A 24,050-nucleotide genomic window follows, 5' to 3' on the forward strand; every position below is an offset into this window, starting at 1 on the left:
TGCGCCGGCTGCAGCGGCCATTGGAGGGTGAACCAACGGCAAAGGAAGACCTTTCTCTGTCTCTCTCTCTCTCTCACTGTCCATTCTGCCTGTCAAAAAAAACATATATAAAATAAATAAATAAAAGATCCTTTAAAAAAAAAAAAAAGAAAAGAAAATGCATGTGAAAACCAGAAAACACTACTGCATACTTTGAGTTTCTAACCTTGAAAAGACTGACTACATCAAGTGCTGGTAGGATGTGGAGCAGCTGGAACTTTCTTAGCCGGCTTTGCTGGTAGGAACGTGGCAATGACAGGATCTCTGTGAAAACCTTCAGCAATCTCTTAAAAATTACACACACACCTGCGGTATGGTCTAGACACATTGTAACCCCAGCATTTACCCGAGAGAAAGGGAAGCACACCTTCACACAAAGATTTGTTCGCATATAATGTCCATACTAGCTTCATCTGCAACAGCCAGAGCAGCTCAGGGTCCATCAGAAGAATGGACGAGCAGACTGCGGTCCAGTCACTCAGCGGAATGCTGCACAGCAGTAAAAGCGATCCACTGACACACGCAACAACACGGACCAATCTCAAAACGATCACGCTGAGTAAAAACGCTGGGCTCAAAAACAAGAGTACACACTGCATGACTGCATTTACATAAACCTCTAGAAAAGCAAACCACAGTGACAAAGAGCAGGTCAGCAGTTGTCTGGGGAGGGGTGAGAGGGCTAATAAAAGAGGCATGTGGAAACTTCTGGAAGCTAAGCATGGCACTACCCTGAGTATGGTGAGTAAGGTGGTGGTTTCACGCATGTTCACAAGTAACCTCTTACACACTGTAAACACCTGCGATCTACTGCATTTCTATAACCCCCAGTAAAGCTGTTAAAAGCTGCAAAGAAAAAAATTCACTGCAGATGTGCAATACACTGAAGGGTGTATTTCTGATTTACTTAAGGACAATAAAGAGACTATAATGATAACGCAACATGTTTAGCTACAGATACGCATTTTACTAGAAGGACCTAATCACTAACATAAAGTAAGAATATATTCAAAAGAAACAAGTGAACTATCACCAGCCTGTTCCTTTCTGAGATCCGAGGCTCACAGGAAAGCCCTGGCATGCAGGACACTGGACACACTTCGGGAACTGATGAGGAAGCAACAGGGGCAGGCTCTGCCGCCTTCTGGGCTGTAGATTCCAGCAGCTTCCCATCCAAGGCCGTGAGCAAAGACATTCTGCCAACGGCTCTCCCAGGGACCCCCCACCCCTGGGTGTTCCCTGCACTCCTTCCGGAGCAGGGGTCTAGATCTTGGCTGCGTGCAGGAACAGCCCTGGGAGCTGGTTAACAAGAGGTGACCGGGGCTCTCCCCTACGGAGCCAGTGTGCAGGTGGTGCTGGCAATCACTATGTGGTCTCAAGGCTCCCTCACCTGCAGAGCATAGCTGGGGCCCCACCGCTGGCTGGTCGGTTCCTTCCCCTGGCAGCCAATATGAATCCACTCTGACCCAGCTGTCAGCCACCCCAAAGTGAGAACTGGCTCCAACTACTCCTCCCAAAGGCCAGCAGGCCCGGAGCTTGGAGCTTTTCCAGGCTTAGCGACACACGCCCGTGACCCCCACTGCCTTCAGACAAAGAAAACGGCTCTTTCCACACAAAATACAGCCCGAGAGACTCTGAGCCAAAGACGGTTTACCATGTTTTTATTATTATTATTATTATTAATTATTATTATTATTAAGAATTCTTATGTATCTACCATGAGTACTCTGAAAGACCTGGACCACCACTTCAAAATCCATTCGGTTGGAAAGTCTTCTTTTCTTTACTTTTTAAAAAGATTTATTTTTATTTGAAAGGCAGAGTTACAGATAGATGAAGAGGCAGAGAAATCTTCCACCTGCTGGTTCACTCCCAAATGGCCCCAATGCGCGGGGCTGGCCAGGCTGAAGCCCGAGCCTTGAACCCCACCTGAGTCTCCAACATGGGTTACAGGGGCCCAAGTACGTGGGCTATCCTCTGCTGCTTTCCCAGGCACATAAAGAAAGCTGGATTGGACTGCTGTGGCCAGGGAGTGCATTGGAGGATGGCCCAAGTGCTTGGGCCCTGCACCCCATGGGAGACCAGGATAAGCACCTGGCTCTTGCCATCGGATCAGTGCGGTGCGCCGGCCGCAGCGCGCTGGGCGCGGCGGCCATTGGAGGGTGAACCAATGACAAAAGGAAGACCTTTCTCTCTCTCTCTCTCTCTCTCTCTCTCTCTCTCTCACTGTCCACTCTGCCTGTCAAAAATTTAAAAAAAAAAAAATCTTAAAAAAAAAAAAAAGCTGGATTGGGAGTGGAACAGCTGGGACTTGAACCAGTGCCAGCACAGGATGCCGGTATTGCAGGCAACAGCTTAAGATGCTGCACCACAGCACCAGCCCCCTAAAAGGCTAAAGCTAAGAGACAAAGCCTCTTCCTGCTCCTGCCTGCTCCTGTGTTACTGAGGTCACCACGCCTACAGGAGTTTGCAGAATCTTCTGCAGAGGTAAACAGAGAAACAAGCTCACAGCTTTTGATCACCCATGACCCTGAATGAAGATGGCGTAGGCTACAATCTACAGGTTACTAATGGCCTACATAGCAGAGAAAGAGAAAGCAAAAGAAACATCAAGGAACGACCACAATTACTTTCCATACCAGCAAAGATTAAAACCAGTTTCGCTTACAAGCAGTGTTAGCTGGGAACAGCGTGGTGTGAAATATTAACAGTCCTGAAGCTCTGACTCTTTGTTATGCAAACAGGGATGTTAAAGAAGGACCCAGCTTCTGTCTGATGAGCTGAACTACACAACCACCCATTTCTTTTCTTCCTTTGCCCAATAATGGCCAGAGTGATGTAATAACCACACCAGACAGCTGTCTTCCTGTAGAAAATCACCTTGTAAAGGAGAAATGCAATTAGAGGATGGAATGAAATATCATTTTAAACTGATTCTGCAGGCTGCCACGTTCGACTTGGTGCTCAACGGCCAGGCTCTTCATTACAGTTTCCTATCTTACGTAATTCCTCTTCCATTCAGTATCTGTGGAAGACCCCGAGTTTCACACTTTGGACTGTGTCACAATGGATCGGAGACGAGCAGGACAGGGTAGCTGAGAGTGGGGCCAGGACCAAGACCAGAGAGGAGGGGCAGACACTGCCACGGGACAGGTGGGCCTGCGGGGCGGGGACTGTCACCCATTCCTCTTCAAGTCTCCCTCCACACGCCCTGGCAACTCACCCTCTCCTGACCGTGTCCGCCACCCCTGCTCGGCGGATCACCTGAACTCTGTTTCCTCCATCACAACCCGAGCTCCACAGCCAGGACTTCTGAAGCACCTGGTCAGGAAAAGCTTCACACACAGTGGCCTTCCCCGACCGCACTCCCACTTCCCAGGCCTTGGCAGGCTGCGGTCCGGCCAGTCAGAAGGTGCTCTGGGGCCGCTGCTGCACGGCCGGGCTCCAGCGACCCTTGCGTGAGTGAACGGCGGCCCCAGCGAGCAGCAGTGGTGACACTGGCAACCTGGAGACACCAAGAGAAACAGCCAAGTGCTTCCTTTACATGAAAAGGCGGCTGTTCTGTCAGAGAAAAAACTGCGCCGAGGTTGCTAAGATCTGGGTTAAGAAGAAATCTTCAATCTGTGGAACTGTGAAGGAGAAAAAGAAATCGGGCCGGTCTGGCTGTTACTTTGCTGTAAATCTCGCGCGGTGCCTGATTCAGAAGCTGGCTCTGATCGCAGAGCGGCAAGTGTAGAGACAGATGGGCCACACACAGGGGCCGGCGCTACCCTGCTCTCAGGGAGGTGAGGGATGACCACACATAGGGAGCCAGGTGTGTCAACAGTACCACAGTCTCACTACCCCCTCCCCTGACCCTCGGGGGACTGGGTATGTGAAAGGAAATCCAAGCTCTCCCATCATTCCACCCGAAGCTCAGGGCACGGGGAACTTCACAGGATCCACACGAGCTCACTGCCTTGCTGATGCGTTTACGTGGCGTACCACTTTCCACACCCGTAGATTCGCAGGCTGGTCAGCATACACCCAGCCTGCAGGCCGCGTGTCATCAATGCTGTAAGAGTGAAAAGTGCGCCCACACGCGCACACACAGAGGGGCACTGGCAATCAGAGGTGCAGCCAGAGGGCCCGGTGTGGGCACAGCCAGCACTTCCACGGACGGCCACGCAGCATTCCCGTGGGCTGCCCAGAGCAGCGGGGCAGCTCTGGTGTCCGTCCACAGCAGCACAGCCCTGGAAGCTACAGAGTTTAGGCTGCGGCTATTCGCTGAACTGCACATGTGTCTCTCCAGGGGGAAATAGCTTTTACAACATGTATGCTAATGAGGCGCAATGACATAGAGCATCTAAAACAAAATGTCCCTATGTTTATTCTCCATAGACAGACTTCTGCATTAATAGTTATGAGGAATCCCTCATTTATCCCTCCCAGAGATTTTTCTTCTGCCCAAAGAGAAGGGATAAAAGATAAGTAACGCGAACCAATTATCTTTTAAACAGCCAGGAAGGGCCATCGTATTGATCCGCATCCTGCCGCTGGATTCATCCCGTTAAGGCACCACTCCCCACACATCAGCCCTGCTCACAAGCCCAAGGGGCCTGCTCTCCCCAGCACACAAGGCCTTCGCCAGCTTTCGGACCCCACAGATCTGACCCTACCCAGCCTCGCTGAACAGGAGGGACCACCACGAGGCACGGCCGACTCCAGGGCCTCGCTCCTACACGCTTCTATTTGTCCAAACAGCACCTGGTTCCCAGCACGAGTACTTCCAATTCACAATGAGCCTCGAGCCCTACAAACGCCTGTCCAGAACTCGTATGAAAGATGTTCCGCGCCTCCTCAGCCAGAGAGCCGCAGAGCGGAACCACCCTCGCCGAGCCACCGGCACCAAGTCAAGACCAGGCAGGAAGAGCGGCGCAGAGGGCCCTGGGCCTCGGAAGCTTCAGCTAAACGAAAGGGCCGATGCCCCAGTGGAGATGCCAAACAGCGCCTCACAGCAGGCAAGGAAGGGGCTTCTGGCTGCGCCCACTCCCCTCGTTCCTTCCCTGCAGACCCTTTGCTCCTCCAGGCGCCAAGGACGCGGCACAGGGACACCCAGACCAGGACCTGTCGGCCACCACGCCAGAGCCACGGATGAGAAGCCCCAGGAGCCCAGAGCACCCTGGAGGCTGCACAGAGGGAGAGGCCACTCCGGGCCCTCAGCCTCGGGGCGCCTTGCCAAGTCATTTCAGGGCAAATGGAAAACAAAAAAGGGTAAACAGCGACCGACGGCTCCGGGCGGTGAACCCGACAAGCCACTCAGGCAAGGCCGTGGCACTCCCTGTTCCCACTTGGGGCTGAGGGTGCAGCCGGCTTCAGGGAGCTCTGGACACCCGGGCTGGGCCATCAAGGCTTTCTTTCTGTCCCGAGTCAAGATGGCCGGAGGGCATGACAGTTCTCCCACCCTTTCCCCTGCCGCGAGAGGAGAACCCTCAAGGAGCCAGGTAGGCTGGTTCCCACCAATAATTGACTTTTGTCCCCAAAAGGGGTGAAACTAATCTACTGGAAAGGATTCTGCTGCTGAAAGCGAGGCACACGGTGAACTGTGCACGGGCTCCAGAATGCTCCCCGGCTACGCTGCCGTCTGAACGTACCGCTCACTCTCACGATGCCCCACAGACAGGGCCGCGCTGCTCGGAGACAGGACTCACTGACACCCCTCACCTGTTCCTGGACTCAGCTTGAGCCTTGCAGGAAAAAGGCCCAGACAGCTCACACACGACTGCTGTTGGCAAGCGAGCTTAGCTGCTGTCGGTTATTGGAAACTGATCTCTTCCTTATTAACAGGGTCCCGCAATGGAGAGAAAAGATTTCTCCATGTTCGAGAATGCAAACAATGTTTTAATCTTTAATTATATTCTCAATTTCAGCTCTTCTGGAGAGTTCCAGCCACCAAGCCTAGGATTATTTCTTTATTACACAGCCTCTCTGTGGTATTTAATGAATATTGTTACTTAATACTTGCCAGTAGGGGAAAAGATTGATTTAGTGAATTTCCACCCAAGTTCTGATAACTTTTTCCACAACTCAAGCAACTTCAGAGCTGCAAGGTCCTCTGCTTGCGGGTGGGACAGCAGCAGGGCCCAGCCGTGCTCTGCTCCCCAGCCCAAGCTCCGTAAGTGAGCGCCCGCTGTAGAGCACCCCGAGGACGGCCCTGAGAGGCGTGATGCTCGGCGCGGCGCCGGCCCAGAGCGCGCCTCGTTCACCGCTCAGGCGCTGCGACTCGGCCCCAGGCAAACTCACTCCTTTAAAGAGATGCAAGATACTCGGGTTCAAGGTTCCTGTTGCACTCAGAGTTGGAGACTTTCGCATCAATTAATTACTACAGAACCAAATCCCACCCTCAACAAAACAGCAAGACTTTCAGGAGCAAAAAACGCCCTAGAGAACCAGAGGACAAGGGGATCCTGCAGGGACACGCGGCAGCGCTCACCTGCCAGCGGCCTCGGCACCGGGGTCTCTGCACGGGAACTGCAGAAGCCTGGAGCTCGTACCTGGAGGGTTTGGGGAGAAAGGACACTTCTTACAGGTCTCAACACCAGCGGAAGAGATCAGGAAGTCACAGGCAGCAACCCACGGAGGAGACCTGGTTCCGTGTGCCCGTCTGGCTCAGAAGAAGCACCCAGCACCCCGCGACGTCCCCACGACGAACCCCGCCATCCAGCACTCGCAGAGGGCAGACTGAGGCCGTGCGCTGCTCTCGGTGACGCCTGGTGGTTTCACCTCTGCCTTCAAGAACAGAGCCGCACTCCCCCGCCGTGTGAACGCGTGCAGTCGCCTGTATAGGCACCATGTGCAACCCCGAGCCAGGGTCTCGGTAGTGAGTGCGCAGGCAGTGACAGAAAAGCGGCTCTTCCAGCTCAGCTCTCAGGGCCAGGTTAGTGGCCGTGCGGATGGCGACCTGGCGTGCCAGCACGCACCGGCACCGGCACCAGCACAGAGGTGCCATCGTCGCCGCGGCGGCCCTGCTGCCTCCCGCGGAGCTGGCGCTTTCTCCGGTAACAGCTGTCTCAGCCACGGTGCCGGTGGTGCTGGCGGAGCTCACACCTGAGCCAGGTGACCGAGGAACCAGCGTGTGAGGTGAAGACTGCACCCTCAACTGGGAGAGGCAAGAGTGAAACAGGCGCAAACGCTGAGCCTACCCCACTGCTGGGCTCCAAAGAATGTCAGAGAACTCCAGGGCCGGCGCTGTGGCGCAGCAGGTTAATACCCAGGCCTGAAGCGCTGGCATCCCATATGGGCACCAGTTCTAGTCTCGGCTGCTCCACTTCCAATCCAGCTCTCTGCTATGGCCCGGGAAGGCAGTACAAGATGGCCCAAGTCCTTGGGCCCCTGCACCTGTGTGGGAGACCCTGAAGAAGCCCCTGGCTCCTGGCTTTGGATCGACATAGCTCCGGCCATTGCAGCCAATTGGGGAGTGGACCATCGGATGGAAGACCTCTCTCCACCTCTCTCTGCCTCTCCTCTCTCTGTGTAACTCTTTCAAATAAATAAATCTTTAAAAAATAATAATAATGTCAGAACTCCACTCAGCAATCAAATGGCACTAACCACTGACCTAAGACAGGAAGAAACCAGACAGCAAGCGTTACGTTCCATGTAACTCCTTCCTTTTACACAGAGTTCCAGAAGTGGCAGCGTGAGGGCCTACGGGTGGAGCCCAGGACTGTGGCCGCCCAGCATGGCCGAGCAACCTGAAACAACGGAGCTGGGCCGCAGAGCAGAGCCGTGAGCAGGAGCTGGTAGGGGAGCGAATTTAAGGCACGGCTATTCTTACGGGAATGATTCAGGAGAAGGCAAATACTGGAGTGGGAGAAAGAGAAGCTGAGTGGGGAGTGGGCATGGAGTGGGTGGCAGCGGTGGGACCACGGGCGGGTGGAAGAGCTGTTCTCTGGTGGGGGCAGGAGGACTCGTCCCCAGCAGCCATGGAGGAGGAGCCTATGAAGGGAGGCGATCTTGACTCAGTGGAGGATCTCTTCACAGAAGACCACCGAGAGAAACCCGGTGTCCACAACTCGTAGGGGATGGTGGTGGTATTTACACATGCAACCTTCCTAGAGAGCTGTCGTGTTCCCCAAACCTAAATGAGACCCAGGTGTGGTCTGTGGTCTCTGGTCCCGGTTGCCACCGAAAGCCAGACTGAACTGTTGAACCAGGAGTCACCAGCCATTCGGCTCAGCCACATGGATTCAAACCACCAAGCCAAGGGGACACAAAGCACGGCGAAAGCCACACTGCTTTCTGGGAGAGCGCGCAAGACCACACAGCTCCATCTGACAGACCAGAAACACAGAGCTCTCAGCGCCCAAACACAGGTCAGGCAGGCAGGGAGTGAGCCCTGGCTGACCTCAGTGCTAGCAGTGTGACCCGCCACAGGGCACGTGGCCTCTGCGTGGGAGAGAGCCTGTCTGTCCAGGACGAGACTTCACCGCACAGGACCTTGGGAACCAGTTCTAGTCCCAGCTGCTCCTCTTCTGATCCAGCTCTCTGCTGTGGCCTGGGAAAGCAGCAGAAGATGGCCTGAGTGCTTGGGCCCCTGCACCAGCGTGGGAAGACCTGGAAGAAACTCCTGGCTCCTGGCTTCAGATCAGCCCAGCTCTGATTGTTGCAGACATTTAGGGAGTGAACCAGCGGATGGAAGACTTCTCTGTCTCTCCCTCTCATGTCTGTAACTCTATTTCTCAAATAAATAAATAAATAAATAAAAAAGAAAATGGACTTTTTTGTGTGTTTGAGAGACAGAGACAGACAAAAAACAGCGGACCACCTGCTGGCCCAGATTTCGGGACCTCCTTAATGACACAGTTAACTTACGGTCATGTTGTGCTTACAAAAAAAAAGTGTATTTCAGAGTCCCGTAGAGAACATGGCTATTAATACACAAATACAAATATTCCACAGATCAAATTATATCACCTTTTATTTAACAACTACAGTCACTAAAATGTTGGGACATAACACAGAACAAGATCACAACCCTTTTTAGAGATTTTTGTTTTAAAACTTATATATTACATATGCATAGGAAAAAGCCCAGGGCAGTATCCGTCAAAACCTTAATAACTTGCTCAGGGTGACAGCATTACTTTTTCTTGTTTGTAGTCTTTATTCTATTTTTTTTTCAATCTACATTATGTATAAATCTCTGGTGTTCTATTTTTTAACTTTAGAAACACTGTATGACCCAGTTTGGCGGACAGCTGTGCCACATTTCTAGCCAACAGTGTACACAAGGAGTGGCACACAGTAGGTGCTCACAAGTGTGAAGATGGCTAGAACCAATGCCTGCCAGCTGGAGGGTCGTTCTACAGAGGGATTCTGGGACAACGTGAGCTCAGAGAGCCCCGTGATGTGAAACTGCTGTGGTCGGAGCCGGCGCAGTGGCGCAGTGGGTTAATCCTCCACCTGCAGCGCCAGCATCCCATATGGGCACTAGTTCTAGTCCTGGCTGCTCCTCTTCCGATCCAGCTCTCTGCTATGGCCTGGGAAAGCAATGGAAGATGGCCCAAGCACTTGGGTCCCTGCACCCACATGGGAGACCTGGAATGAGCTCCTGGCTTCAGATCGGCCCAGCTCTGGCAGTTGCGGCCATTTGGGGAGTGAACCAATGGACGGAAGACCTCTCTCTCTCTGTCTCTCCCTCTCACTGTTGGTAACTCTACCTCTCAAATAAATAAATAAAAATCTTTAAAAAAAAAAAAAAGGCAGTGGTCAATTATCCCAGGAAGCACGCTACTGATGATTATAGGAAATCATTTCACCATTATATTCTTAAGAAACAGCGACCACTTTTTCTCTTTGAAACTAAGTATTTTGAGTGATTTATTATAAATTTATAATGACAGCTGTGAACACCTCTCTCTCTCTCTTTTCCTTTCCTCTGGCATCAGAACAGAGTCTGTTGATTGCCTCGGCGCTTAAAATAGTTGGAGTGTCCTCATAATAGCATGTCACCTGTAAACAGGTTTCAAGCCAATGCAAATTAACAAATGGTGAACAGATGGACCCAGCGCTGACTTTTGTCAAGAGAGAGTTAGCAACAAACACTTTGTGGCTCCAGTCTTACGGGACCATTGGAAACCCTTTCACTCCTCGCCAAACATCTTGCCTCAGTAGACAATCCATGCAGGGAAAGTGACAAGTCACAAGGCCCATCACACTCACGAGGGCTGAGAGCTGAGGCCGTAGAATCACAAAGTCAACAGGCGGCAAACCGCCCGGCGCAGGAGCCTGAAGCAGCTTCTCTGCGCACAGAGCGCTGAAGCCGCGGGCGTGCAGCAGGCTTCTCTGTAAGAGGACGGCACCTGTGGGTGCGCACAGCGTGAGAAACAGCCTGCTGGGGGTGGGGGGCTGGTCAGTTACCCTCCCCCTGTCCTGGAAGCACTCGGTCTTTGTGAAGAGGCCCCAAAAACTCACACAGCTGGTGACACAGGAGTGCCCACCAGCTACAGAAAGGGCCTCCCAGCCCACGAAGGGCCCTTTCTCCTCCTCATTCCAGTCTCTACATCGTCACCTCCTCAGAGAGCCCGCTTTGACCACTGGAGTCAGGCAGTTTTCCCCACACCCACGCCTTCGCATGCTGCTTACTCCAGTCCCAGAATTAACCACGACTGGAAATCATGTCTGACAGTTTGTTCAGGGTGCTTTTCCTCTCCTTCCCCACTGCACCCCCTCCCCTCCTAAATGAGCACTTCCAGGAAGCCAGGCCACGTCTGACTGCTCACGACGATGGCCCGAGGGCCTGGAACTGTGCCTGGCTCGTAGCAGGCACCACAGACATCTGCTCACCACACAAGATGAGAGCCCGGGCAAAGGTAGACGGCTGAGCCTCCCAGGGAACGCCCGTTGGACCGGAAATGCAGCCTGTGACTGAGGATGTGGGGAAGAGGGGATGCGTTCCAAGTCCAGGCCCAGCCTTGGGGGTACAGGCCCCCCGGGGAGCTCCACCAAGGACTGAGAGCCCACGCCCTGACCCCACATCACTAACTCAGGCCTGGCACACAGTATTGTGTGGCATACTCAAAGAACACTGTATCCCAAGGAAGAGGGATGGCCTTCATGAGTCCAACAGGTTCTCGGGCTGGGGGAGCAGCTGCAGCAGACAGACTGGGTGTCTTCATTTACACAAAGTTCCAGGACAGGCAAAATGAACTGGTAAAGAAGTCAGGCGGAGACTGGGAACGCGAGGACGAGGCCTTCTGCATTCTGGACATGCAGGTTACATGTGCGAACACACATGTGACGGAAGTGCAGGCTACGGCGCAAACACGCATGTGAACAAATCACCCAGCTGGGGGTCCCATGGGCCTGACCTGTATCTTCTGTCCCTCCCCTGGGAAACAGCAGAGCACGTGTGCTGCTACTCAGACGCACAAACGGGCCTGACCCTGCTCATCTCAGTGCTAGCCGGTTCTCCAGGTGGCCTGCCGTGGTGTCACCTGGAACCAGGACCGGGGCACTCGCCCACGTGCCACTCACGCTGGGAGGATGATCAGGAAACAAAGAACAGGCTGCAAGGTATCCCGAAACCCTAGGCAGAATGTGACCTGTGTCACACACGGCCGCTCACAGGACTCTGCATCACTTCAAAGCCTAAAAGTCACCTTTTTAAAGAAACAAACTTTTAGGAACGGGTGTTGTGGCTCAACGGGTTAAGCTGTGACCTGCAATGCCAGCTTCCCACATGAGGGCCGGTTCAAATCCTGGCCACACTACTTCTGATCCAGCTCCCTGCTAATGCCCCTTGGGAAGGCAGCAGAAGACAGCCCAGTCCTTGGGTCCCTACATCCACACGGAGACCAGGACAGAGTCACAGGCTTGTGGCTTCAGCCCAGCCCAGTTCTGGTGGCTGCATCCATCTGGGGAGTGAATCAGCAGATGGAAGATCTCTGTCTCTCCCACTCTCTCTGCACTTCCATCTTTCAAATAAATAGATATCAGAAAAAGAAAATTTTAAAGAAGAAAAAGCCATTCCACTCTCCAGAAGCAAGCACAAAGTAGTCACCACTTGAGAAGGTAAAGTGCTTTTCAAACCCATCACTCACTGAGGCGGTAAGACCAGGGTCGTGGGCTGAGCCTTCGGTCTGCGCTTGGCAGACACGCCCATCTGATTGGCAGAGCGCTTCAACGACTGCTGATTCAGAAGGCCGGATGCAAGACCCGCGTGGTACTGCAGCTGCGGAGAAGAAAGAAGAAAGGGGGAAGAAAATTACATTTCGTAAAGGCAGGACGAAGGGCACGGAATGATCACTACTGACAGTTTTAGCCCCTTAGGACATTTTAGGTAATTTCAAATATATCTACTAACATTCTGTGTCAAGAAACATTCATATGGAGAAAATCAGAAAAGTAGGAAAGGAGCCATGAATAAGGTGCTCATCACAGCATTACACAATGATGAATAACAGGAAGCAATCAGAATGTTCCATGTTCCGCAGTGAATCGGGAGAACAGTTAAAATATGAAAAGACCTTACAACATCATTTTGTTCAATCAAAAAAAAAAAAAAAAGCTACGCTATAAACAGAGAACCACTTAAAGAGATGGTCTCTAAAATACCAATAACGTGGGGCCAGCATTGTGGCGATGCCAACATCCCATACGGGTGCCAGTTTGTGTCTTGGCTACTCCGTTTCTGATCCAGCTCCTGGCTAATGGCCTAGGAAAAGCAGTGGAAGACGATCCAAGTATTTGGGCCCCTGCCACCCACGTGGGGGACCCGAATGAAGCCCCTGGGTTCACCTGGCCCAGCCCTGGCTGTTGAGGCCATCTGGGGAGGGAACCAGCAGATGGAAGATTTTCCTCTCTGTCTTTCCCTCTCTCACTTGCAAATAATTTTTTTTTTTTTAAATTAACAATGTATTTCTAAGTACTAGGAGAATTTGTTAATTCTTTCTTCTTTAAATTCTTTTGATTTATTTCAGAGGTATAGAAACAGAGACAGAGACAGAGAGATAGCTCCTATCTGCTGGTTCACTTCTCACAGGTGCACAGCAACTAGGGCTGAGCTGTGGCGGGAGCCAGGAGCCAGGAGCACAACTGAGGTCTCCCACAAGGATGGCAGGAACCCAGCCAGCTGAGCCACCACTTACTGCACCCAGTGTGGGACACAGGCGTGTGATGTCTCAGCTGTTAGGCTAAAAGCCTGCTCTTTCCTTTTTATTGTTTACTACTGTTCATATACGCTTCCATAAATAGCTTTAAAGCTTGTAGCAGTCACTTGTTAATAAGAGGACTCAGGTTTCCTTAGAGACAAAGTTAGTTTTAGAAACTCACTACTGTCAGGTCTCACTTTGTAACAAAAACTACCTAACTTGTAGTCTGCTGCAGCAAACCATGACTACAAAAAACCATGACCACAACTCAGTTTATCACACACAAACGGAATGTAGGAATTGGCTTTCAGAACCCCAGGGCTACTGTTTTCAATGGGGAAGGTCCAGGTATCAATCAAAAGAACAAGGGCCTGAAATATCCGCCAACAAGGTACAGGAATGGCCTCCTGCTCGCTGAAGGGAAGGGGGTGGGAGAGCAATTTCCTTTCCACTTAAGGGGATGAACAATGTAACCAGGGCAGAAAGCAGCTACTTTAAATGGGCTCCCAGCCAGCAGGTTTGCTTTATTCCTGGACAAACTGCTGAGCTTCGAGGTTGCTTAGGACAGATCATTTTACTTCTCTACAGTATTTCAATGTCCCTATTGGAAAAGAGAAATGGTACTGCCTAGTTCCAAACCAAACAAGACTTCTGAAAAATACATCTTATAGGGAGCTGGCACTGTGGTATAGTGGGTGAAGCTGCCGCCCGCGGTGCCAGCATCTCAAATGGGTGCCAGTTCAAGTCTCGGCTGCTCCACTTATAATCCAGCTCTCTGCTGTGGCCTGGGAAAGCAGCAGAAGATGGCCAAAGTGCTTGGGCCCCTGCACCCACCTGAGAGACCCAGAAGCTCCTGGCTCCTGGCTTCAGATCGGCACAGCCCCGGCCATTGTGGTCATCTGGGGAGTGAACAGTGGATGGAAGACCTCTCTCTCTCTCTCTGACTCTGCCTCTCTGTAACTCTGCTTTTCAAATAAATAAATAAATCTTTTAAAAATATACCTTCGGAGTTATTTAGGTAAAATCTAACACACACATTTTAGGTGTACAGTTTGTGAATAGCGACCAACTGTGAACAGCCTTGTGACTGAGACCCCAATCAAGACCGAAATCTCCCGTCACTGTAGAAAGTTCCCTCGAGCCCAGTCAATCCCAGCTCCTACCATCAGGATCTTCTGACTTAAAATACAACACATCATTCTCACCCATTGTCATATAAGACATATACATCCAATCTGGCATGACAATGATGTTTACTGTCCTTTTTTTAAAGCCCTATGCTTTTGTATTTCAGATCCTGAGAGTTGTCAACAACCTTTCTATAATAAAGTGATCCTTGAAAGGTATCCCAGTTTTGAACAGATGTAAATAAAACATTCAAATGTGAAAATGACAAGCTAAGAATTGGGATTGAAATCATTTATAACATCCAATATGTTTCTTCCTCTCTTCTCAAACTAAGCAAGGTCTCTCAAACATATATTTAGAACTAGTTAAACATACAAATAGTAATTCATTCTGAAGCTCTGAATCAATGCCTCCAAACCCTCTTCCTAGCATGGATTCCCTTCGCTAAGTCAGCTACACCACAGCACATGGAAGTGAAACTGGTGCCACCATGTATGAGGGGCTGGGCCCTCGATGCAAAAGGCAACGATGCCCTGAAAAGTAAATGGCCTGCATGCAGACAGAGAGGGAAGAAACAAGGCCAGGGGAAAGGCCTGCCCCTTGGAGAGGCAGCCCAGGCGCAGACGCCCGTGCCCAGCAGGATCCAAGGTCTGCGTGTGGAACACCTGTGCTCCTGCCTGGCTTGCTGGTTTGCTGCAGGAGCCTGTGGCTGCCCCATACACGACACAGATCTATCACGCCCATAGCAGAAACGGAGCTCTTCCCAGGGTGAAGAAGGGAGGGACAATCTGGCTCTACCAGCTCATCTTAGACCAATGAATTTTGCTCAAATTTGGTTTTCTCCTACAGATTTCTTAAATGGGGAATCGATGGAAGCCAGGAACAGTACAAGTTTGAAAGACAATGTTTCAAAATGTCAGCTGCTCGGGCTTCGATCTTCCCCACCAGAATTTGCAATGAGTGCAATATGCATAGGGCTTTATGGAATTAAAGGGAAAGACAGCTTGGCAGGGCCCCCTCCTGGCTCTCCTCTTGGCTTGCCTTCTTCTTTGTGTCTTCCTAGGGTCCATGCAAGCTCAGCCATCCCAGCCTTGCTGACTCGGAGCGGAAGAGCCCTGCCCCTGCTAACTACGCAGAGCGCAGTGCGATTCTGCCCACCCAGCATCATCTGGATCATTTGCTCAAACAAACAAACAAAAAAACCCCAAAACAGCAGAAATTCATGCTAACTGCTGTCCGTCTTTTAAAGGGTTCCTTTGAAACGTCTACCCATCCTGGATGCTCTCAAAATACAAGGCACTCGGAAGAGTATGTAGGTGGAAGGAGTCTTCCTCCCCAAAACAAAACCCGCCCTTGGAAGCTGACTCACAATGATCAGGCGACATTTGCTAATCACATGTACAGATCCCAGTTTCCAGGAACACAGCTCCAACTGTTGAGATCTATAAGGGGCCCATTAAATATTAACGGAACCACCTCTATAATGGGAGAAAAGGTCAAAGTTAATAAAACTGACAGGCAGCTCCTGTTCAACTGGTTTATACATTATTTAAGCATCAACTACTCCATTCCATGAACAGTTCAAGTCTGAAAAGACACTTGGAAAATGTTCACTCAGCCAATGGTTCTAAAACAGCAGAAGGGAGTTCAGAGTGAATCTACAAATTAGCATTAAGAACATATCACTCCTCAAAATACTGCCATAAGTTTTCAATTACAGGTTTGTAATATTTTCTACAAAAATATATTTCAATAAACATACTTCCTTCCAAATGTCTGTGGCATGGAAAAAACTCTATTTCAAAGAGCAACTTATCAAAGTTCTAACATGATTTTTATACCCAAGATCATTTCTCCACTCACCAGCAATAAAATGAAAGATGGAGAGAAATAAAACCATCTATTCTTTTAACTCCTACATCTCACATCTGTGGGGCTGGGGGCATTTGTGTGGCACACTGGGGAGGGCCTTTACTTACTGTTGCCACTCCACGGGAATAATGATTGGTACTTCAGCGTTCTCTGGAGTTCTCAGTTACAATTTTGCTATCTATTAATCTCAACCTTCTATTTCCAAGAATGATTTAGGATTGTTCTATCAGTTCTCAACCTAAAAGCCTTTCTGATCAATTCTTTCCACACCTGGGGAAGTTCCAGCTACTCAGAATGACCTGAGGACAAGCTCACTTAGAATCAGGAACGCCTCCACCTGTTCTCCAGCGTGTACTGTCACCACACTGACCACATAAGCAGCTCCACGCGTTCTCAGGTGGGGTCCTGTGTGCTCCGTACGTGTGTGAGCTGACACATCTCCCCGTCCTCTCTACAAAACTACATTTTGCTCCAAGGACCCGGCAAGCTCTAAAAGTTGAGTGCTGGGTGTTTCTGAAGGAGCCAGAAAGGCATGTGGCTTCCCCAGAGTGGTGGAATCATGTCTACAGTATTCATATAGCAGGCCTAACAAACCGTCTTCCCTTGGGTAGCTTAAGGCTATGCAGAATCTCTTAAAGAGTCCAAACTGTTGGGGTCAAGATGAAATTAGATTTATGGAACTATCACACGGTATCCCATAAATATGTAAAAAATTTAAGCATAAATATAAAACTTCAACTGGCTTTAATATGCTACAAATTACAAATACGAACATATATTGGAAGGAACTTACAGGAAAGGAAAGCATAAAAGACAGGACGGAAATGTAACGTTTCTAACTTAAATCTTGAGTTCCCCAAATCAGATGATCATCATCTTCCAATGCCTGGTGTCTTTTACATTGTTCTGGATGCTTCCACCAGCCCCAAACAGATGAAGGCAATGTTTCACAACAGAACAAAGTTGGAGAAGCAAATGGAAGGAAATCATGGTGGCTGTGTTTGATATCCTAGTGAAGCCAGTGCGGTTCAACAAGGCCTAGTACTCTAAAGCTGCTGTGCACGCTGAACCGACGTGGGGTCCCTGGTGCACGCTACAGCGCCTCACCACACACAGCCTCACTTGACCCATGCCAGGCAGCCCGAGTCCTGCACTAGGAGAACCTGGCTTCAAAAATCTCAAAACTTATAATAAGCCAAACCACACAATATATGATTCTTCCCACTATGAAAATCATTACTTCCTTCTCAAGGATTCACCAAGAGCTTCTTTAAAGAAGAGGGGAAAACAGCTCTCCTAACTCTAAGACATGACTCACTGTATTTTTAAAAAGCACTTTACATATAATTACTTATGTTTCTAAGACATTGGCAAGTCATGTTAGTAGTTCCAAGAACTAAACCCTTTGGGCAACGAATGGGACAGAACTGAGTTATAACCACTTCTGGCCGGCTTAGACCAGAGGACTCACGAGAAGAGATCACATGGACAGGAGCCTCCCCTCTGCTAGCCACTCTTGGCCAGTGCCCTTCCCAAGCACACAGCTCCTGTCCAAACTGGACATGGCACCCAGGAAGGGCAGCCCGATGTGACTTCCTGGTCCAGGAGGGACGCTCGCCACCCAGACAGACTCATCTGGAGGGTGCAGAGGTGCTACTGCCCATGTTCCCTACAATGCCTAGGATATGCACCAAACACAGGGGGCACTCAGGAACTTGCAACCCATCAGGTGAGTGAGAGCGCTGAGGCCTGGCCCCGGAGCTGCATCCTATGGTGCTCTTTTGGCTGGCCTCTGAGAAAAGCAGACACACGGCTTCAAAGGTGCTTGCTGTCAGCACAGAGCCACAAAGGAAACCTTTTCTCTTACTCCAACTGCTCAAAAAGCCAGTCTGAACTCTTGTGCAGCTGGAGTTCAGGGGAAGGAGCCCAGGGTCTGGTTTTATTGGGATTACTTCAAACCACTGCGTTCTGACATCAGGGAGGGGCCCCTATTTTGCGAGAAAGGAGACTCCAGCCTTCCAGAGGTCACACGGACGGGAAGAGGGGAGCCTCCCGGGGCTCACCTCACAGCCGTTTCCTGCGCGGACACGGAGGCTGCATCTCTGACATCTGTTCCCCGTGCTTCCGCGATGAAACTGTTTCCTTTGGGATGGGGACGGAGGCTGAGGAAGCCGCAACCCTGGCTAGCGCCCCAGCCCCTGGGCCTCTTGCTCACCCCGTTCACCGGACTCTCCCAGCTGTGGGGAGGCTGCACACTTTCCCCGCCCACTGACTCCAGCCATGCGCAGGGCGCTGAGTTTGGGTAAGTTTTAAACCCTTTGCCTTAAGGTTTTAATATTCAAAGTTAATGCCTTACAGAAATTTTAAAAACTACAGAAACTTAAAAAAACCTAAACCCTAGACTTGGGGTAGTGATATAGTTAACCTTCCTACCAGCTCTGAGGCGCCTCCTAGCCGCTTGCTGTTCTGCGATGGGGAAGCTGTGGTTCTGCCTGACCTCGTGTTCAGGAGAATCCACACGCAGCCTGTCCTTACTGAAGAATTCTCATGGAGATCTGCGTGACACATACATAATGACAACAAGCGAGGACATCAGTGCCACCTCCCTGCACAGCACTGACCAAAACAGCCAGAGGAGGTGGCCGGAGCAAGGGCACTGAACCTCCCTCCAGGGTACAGGGCACCAAACCCACAGTCACTATGAACCACATCCCCACACACCTGGGTCAGACCACACCCACGCAGCTGTGATGTGCGCGTGGGGCCGTGGCGGTGGCAGGGGTGCTAATTTGGGGCTTGCATGCAGTCACATTTCTCTATCCCATTAAACCTCCAACTAAAACTAAGATTAGTGCAAAACCAGAAACACTTTGCCACCGCTCTGAGTTGCAGAGACCTTTGCTCCTCATTATTTTAATATGTTTTATTTCCAGCTAATGAGAGAGAATCATGCATCATGACGGGGCTCCGGTTCTTCTTTTGAACATAACTCTAAGCAAACAACAGGCAAGTCCTCCTGCTATTATCTGTGCCAAGAAAAACAGCCACATAAAAATACCATAAATCTAACTGTTCTGCTTGGGTTTTAATCTAAATATCAGATAATGATATTAGCTTCTTCCCTCCTTTTATCTCCTAATGCTTTTTTTCAAATAGCCAATAGTTAAAAAAAAAAAAAACAACTCTTAGATTTGAGCTTTTATGGGTAAATAATCTTTTTACTTGGTCAAAACAGCATCAATAAACCATAAGAAGGAAGCCTCCAATTTATTTGCCTATTTGTTCTCCGCTGGGAGCCAGGTTTCAGGCCCTTCAATTATTGTGGGAGCAGGATACCAAACCAGGGTTAGCTGGCTGCTCCGCTGTGCCATTCCACGCTAACTGCCGCGTGGGCGTCCTTCTCCCTGCACGTTCCCTCCACACTTCAAAAGCTACCAAAGAAATAAACCAAATATGGCAGCCTTCTTCCTTCTCCACATAATGGCTGGGGTCAGTCAGGACGGTTCCACCGGGCGCTCCCAGACTCACACCTTTATTAACAGGCCTTTCCCCACAATCGCTGCTCCTGACACCACAGCTGTGCGCACGTTATCATACTTCAGGGATGCCAATCAGCTGGCAGAGATGCCACTCACATCTGCACAGATTCGCTAAGACAGCAAACTGCGACTGTGGCTAAAAATGGAGGAGCCAGCCACCACAGGGGCCAACTGAAAGGAAGGGAGACAGGAGAGCAACAAAGGACCGACGGGCAGCGGGCAGTGCAGGAAGGACCGACGGCGTGGCCCAGCGTGTCTCCTGCTGACGGCCTCGGCATTCACTCTCTGCACTCAGACACGCCCCACTCGGTCTCCAGAGCAACGCACAGGGTCACGAAGGAAGGAGAAGGGCACAGTCACCGAGAGCCACGGGCTGGGTGTTTTCTCCCCCTAACTCCAGGTGGAGGCACTGATGTGCTGTTATCAGGAGGCGGGGCCTTTGGGAGGTAACTAGGTTTGAGGGGGTTTTGAAGGGGAAGCATCCATGAGGGGTTAGTGCCCTTATAAGAGGAAGACGTGGTGGGGTGGGACACCCAAATCCCCTAGCAGAACACCTGGTGCAACTCCTGACACCGGGCTACTCTGACTTTCTGATCCAGTTTCTTGCTGTGCACTCTGGGAGGCAGCAGGGGATGGCTCAAGTCCCTTGCCGCCCATGTGAGAGACCTGGATGGAGTTCCTGACTCCTTCCTGACTCCTAGCTTTGCCTGGCCCCGCCATGGCTCTTCCAGGCATCTGAGGAGTCAACCAGTAGACGGACCCTATCTTTCTGTGTGTCTGTGCTTTTCCCTGTGTGTGTCACTCTGCCTTTCAAATAGCAATTTAAATGAAGAGGAGTAAGAGGACCAGAGTTCATTCTCCCCCCGCCCTTCCATCATGCGACGATACAGCGGGAAGGAAGCAAGAGCACCCTCACCAGACACCAAACCCACTGGCCCCAGAACTGTGAGAATAAATGGATGTCGGATGCTGAAGCCACCCAGGCTTCTGTGCTCGGTGACAGCAGCCAAGCTAAGACATGCGGGCCAATATAAAGACACAAGCAGGAAACACTGACAGAATCAAGGTTAAATCTGACAAAGCAGGCAGGAGGGCACCACAACAAGTCAGTCCCGGGTGGGGAGGAGGGACCACAGCGGGCTGTCTCCTTGGCCTACTGGGAAGAGGCCCACGTCACCCACTAAGCCTGAGCCACCCCAGAAAAGCATTCATTTACGCACAAACAGAATGTCCCGGTCTATGACTGACCAAAGACAAAAAAGGCAAGGAGAATGACATTCTGGAGTTACCTTTACACTTTCACTAAAAATGTAGAATACTCATTTTTAAATGAATACTTGGCCGGCGCTGCGGCTCAACAGGCTAATCCTCCGCCTTGTGGTGCCGGCACACCGGGTTCTAGTCCTGGTCGGGGTGCCGGATTCTGTCCCGGTTGCCCCTCTTCCAGGCCAGCTCTCTGCTGTGGCCAGGGAGTGCAGTGGAGGATGGCCCAAGTGCTTGGGCCCTGCACCCGCATGGGAGACCAGGATAAGCACCTGACTCCTGCCATCGGATCAGCGCGGTGCGCCGACCACAGCGTGCTGGCCGCGGCGGCCATTGGAGGGTGAACCAACGGCAAAGGAAGACCTTTCTCTCTGTCTCTCTCACTGTCCACTCTGCCTGTCAAAAAAAAAAAAAAAAAAAAAGTTTTAAATGAATACTTAAGGCCTGAAGCAAAAGCCTACAAAGGAAGCCTAGAATCCCGTCCAAGGTCCCTTCTAACACTGAAATCCCACATTAAAAATACTTCCCTATGGAAATGCAGTTGAGCTTGATTCCTAGTGTAAAAACCAACCACGTGAGATTTGAATACACTGATGAAATGCCAACTAGTGTCACCAGGAGTCTCCACCTGAGACAGGCCGCGGGGGCTGGAAAAGGCTCTCTGTGACGTCTCGTGCCTGTGTACCCGGAATCCAGTGCGGAGTTCACAGAAGTACAAAACTTGGCTCGACATCTTCCTGAACATGCGCAGTGGCGCATGAAGGGAAAACTAGAGATTCTCGAATAACCAACATCTTCCGAACTCCTCTTTCTTTCCCAAGAAAACAGAGATTTTTCAGCGGAGAACGAGGCCGAACGAGAAGTTCTGCCAGCTCTGCATCTCCGTTCCATCCCAGACCCGGAGGTCCAGGTGCTGACGTTTGCCGAGTGGTCGCGGCAGAGATCCCACCGAAGAGACCAGTACATGGGGTTGCTTTCCAAAACCCCCAATCTGACAAAAAAAAAAAAAAAAAAAAAAAAAAGTGAGTTTATGATTATATTATTTTTAAGCTTCTTTTGCAGGGAGAGTGAGAAAGAAAATGTCTGCTTGGGATAGAAAAGCAAGGCCAATGCACCTCCCGTCAAGGCGGCTCCAGGCAGAACTGGATCCCTCGAGACGCCTGGCTCTGCTCTTAGCTCCGCTTCCGTGACCATTGTATGCAGCCCCGTTCGCCCCCTCGGCGGCCCTCCGTCCACCAGGGATGTGACACCTGCCTGGCCTGGCTGGGGCTGTGACGCGCAGGAGGCCGGCAAGAAGGAAAGGCAGCAAAGGCGGACGCACCCAGAAGTGGGCGCCGCACATCGGCGACTTGCAAGGTCCCGTGACAATCACACCAGAGAAGTCCACAGTAGCCGGAGCAAAGTGAGGACACAGCTCTTGGTCTGGTGCACGCGAGAACAGGACTTGGAAGCAGGAGAGGTGGAGGAAGGCACATTTCTCATCACCCATGGTTAACAAGCGCCTCCCCCTTTTGGGGCAGGGGAGACGAAGGCCTAAGGGCTCAGGTCCGCTGGAAGCAAAGGGAGTGAGGAGGCCCCTGCTTTCCTTCACTCTGCCACAAAGCCGCAGAGGCGAAGCCACCAAGGCAGCACGGCCTCGTGGGCAGGAGGCAGAGCTCCGCGCCTCTCCTCCCTCGTGAGCCTGTTTCCTCACCAGCCCAGGAAGACAGACAGCGTGGACCGGCAGGGGTGCAGGCGTGCTCGTGCTGTGAGCACGCTCCGTCCAGCTCTGCACAGGATTAACAGCGCCTTTCCCTCACCTCACACCAACCCGAGATGGCACAGCCAGCCTCCCTCCACGGATGAAGCACAGAGTGCTGCTTGCTGGGATTAAGGAACGGGATGGGTACAGAAGGGGAGTGTGGCGGTGCAGAGGGCTAGCTGAAGCTTGGATTGCCCGCATCCCACATCAGATGCCTGGGATCAAGCTCAGCCTCCGTGTCCCAACCAGCTCCCTGCTGATGCACCTGGGAAAGCAGCAGAAGACGGCCCAAGTGCTTGGACCCCTGCGCCCACGTGGGAGACCCGGATGGAGCTGCTGGCTCAGCCCTGGCTGCTACAGGCATCGGGGAGTAATTCAGTGGATGGACGATCTCTGTTTCTCCCTCTCCGTCACTCTACCTTTCAAATGAACAAACAAACGCACACGCAAACTTCTAAAAAAAGATTTTTTTTTTTTTACAAAAAGCATAGAAAAGCTAAGCACAATGCCCAGAGGGAAATGCTGAGAACTGCTTCCGTGGTTTCCACAAGGGACCACAGCCAGAAGTTCACCTCCTCCAATAAAGCGATCGGAATCTTCACCACCACCCGCAACAGGCCACACGGCAAACTGCTGAGGGCACAGCCACACCCAGCAGCTGGTAGCCACCCTGCCGTGCCACCTCCAAGGGACACAGGACGGCTGTGGGAGGCCTGCAGAAACACTGCGGGCAGTCAACAGGGATGCCCTCCTACCACACTGCGGGGACTGCCCTGCCCCTACCACGCTGCGGGGACTGCCCTGCCCCTACCACGCTGTGTGGACTGTCCTGCCCCTGCCACGCTGTGGGGACTGCCCTGCCCCTGCCACGCTGTGGGGACTGCCCTGCCCCTGCCACCCTGTGGGGACTGCCCTGTCCCTGCCACGCTGTGGGGACTGCCCTGCCCCTGCCACGCTGTGGGGACTGCCCTGCCCCTACCACACTGCGGGGACTGCTCTGCCCCTACCACGCTGTGGGGACTGCCCTGCCCCTGCCACACTGTGTGGACTGCCCTGCCCCTGCCACGCTGTGTGGACTGCCCTGCCCCCCCTACCACGCTGTGTGGACTGCCCTGCCCCTACCACGCTGTGTGGACTGCCCTGCCCCGCCACCACGCTGTGTGGACTGCCCTGCCCCTACCACGCTGCGGGGACTGCCCTGCCCCTACCACGCTGCGGGGACTGCCCTGCCCCTACCACGCTGTGGGGACTGCCTTGCCCCTGCCACGCTGCGGGGACTGCCCTGCCCCTACCACGCTGCGGGGACTGCTTTGACTTTACATTTACATGCAGCCT

The 24,050-nt window shown here is 51.7% G+C and overlaps 1 protein-coding gene across 5 annotated transcripts in view; it reads right to left on the reverse strand.

The window, feature by feature from the left end:
- MED27 (mediator complex subunit 27) overlaps positions 1-24,050 on the reverse strand; it is a 212,921-nt gene that overhangs the window by 124,204 nt on the left and 64,667 nt on the right. For 4 of the 5 annotated variants that reach the window (XM_002721943.6, XM_089321868.1, XM_089321863.1 and 1 more), the window contains exon 3: positions 12,123-12,253. In XM_002721943.6, coding sequence (XP_002721989.1) covers positions 12,123-12,253 — 131 coding nt within the window. Of the gene's footprint in view, positions 1-8,981; positions 10,383-12,122; positions 12,254-24,050 lie in introns of those variants that run through there. The other variant, XM_089321875.1, reaches the window with a different exon arrangement.

The sequence above is a fragment of the Oryctolagus cuniculus genome, chromosome 1 (genome assembly GCF_051225735.1).
Source record: "Oryctolagus cuniculus isolate XC-2025 breed Fujian yellow rabbit chromosome 1, ASM5122573v1, whole genome shotgun sequence".
NCBI classification, from domain to species: Eukaryota; Metazoa; Chordata; class Mammalia; order Lagomorpha; family Leporidae; genus Oryctolagus; species Oryctolagus cuniculus.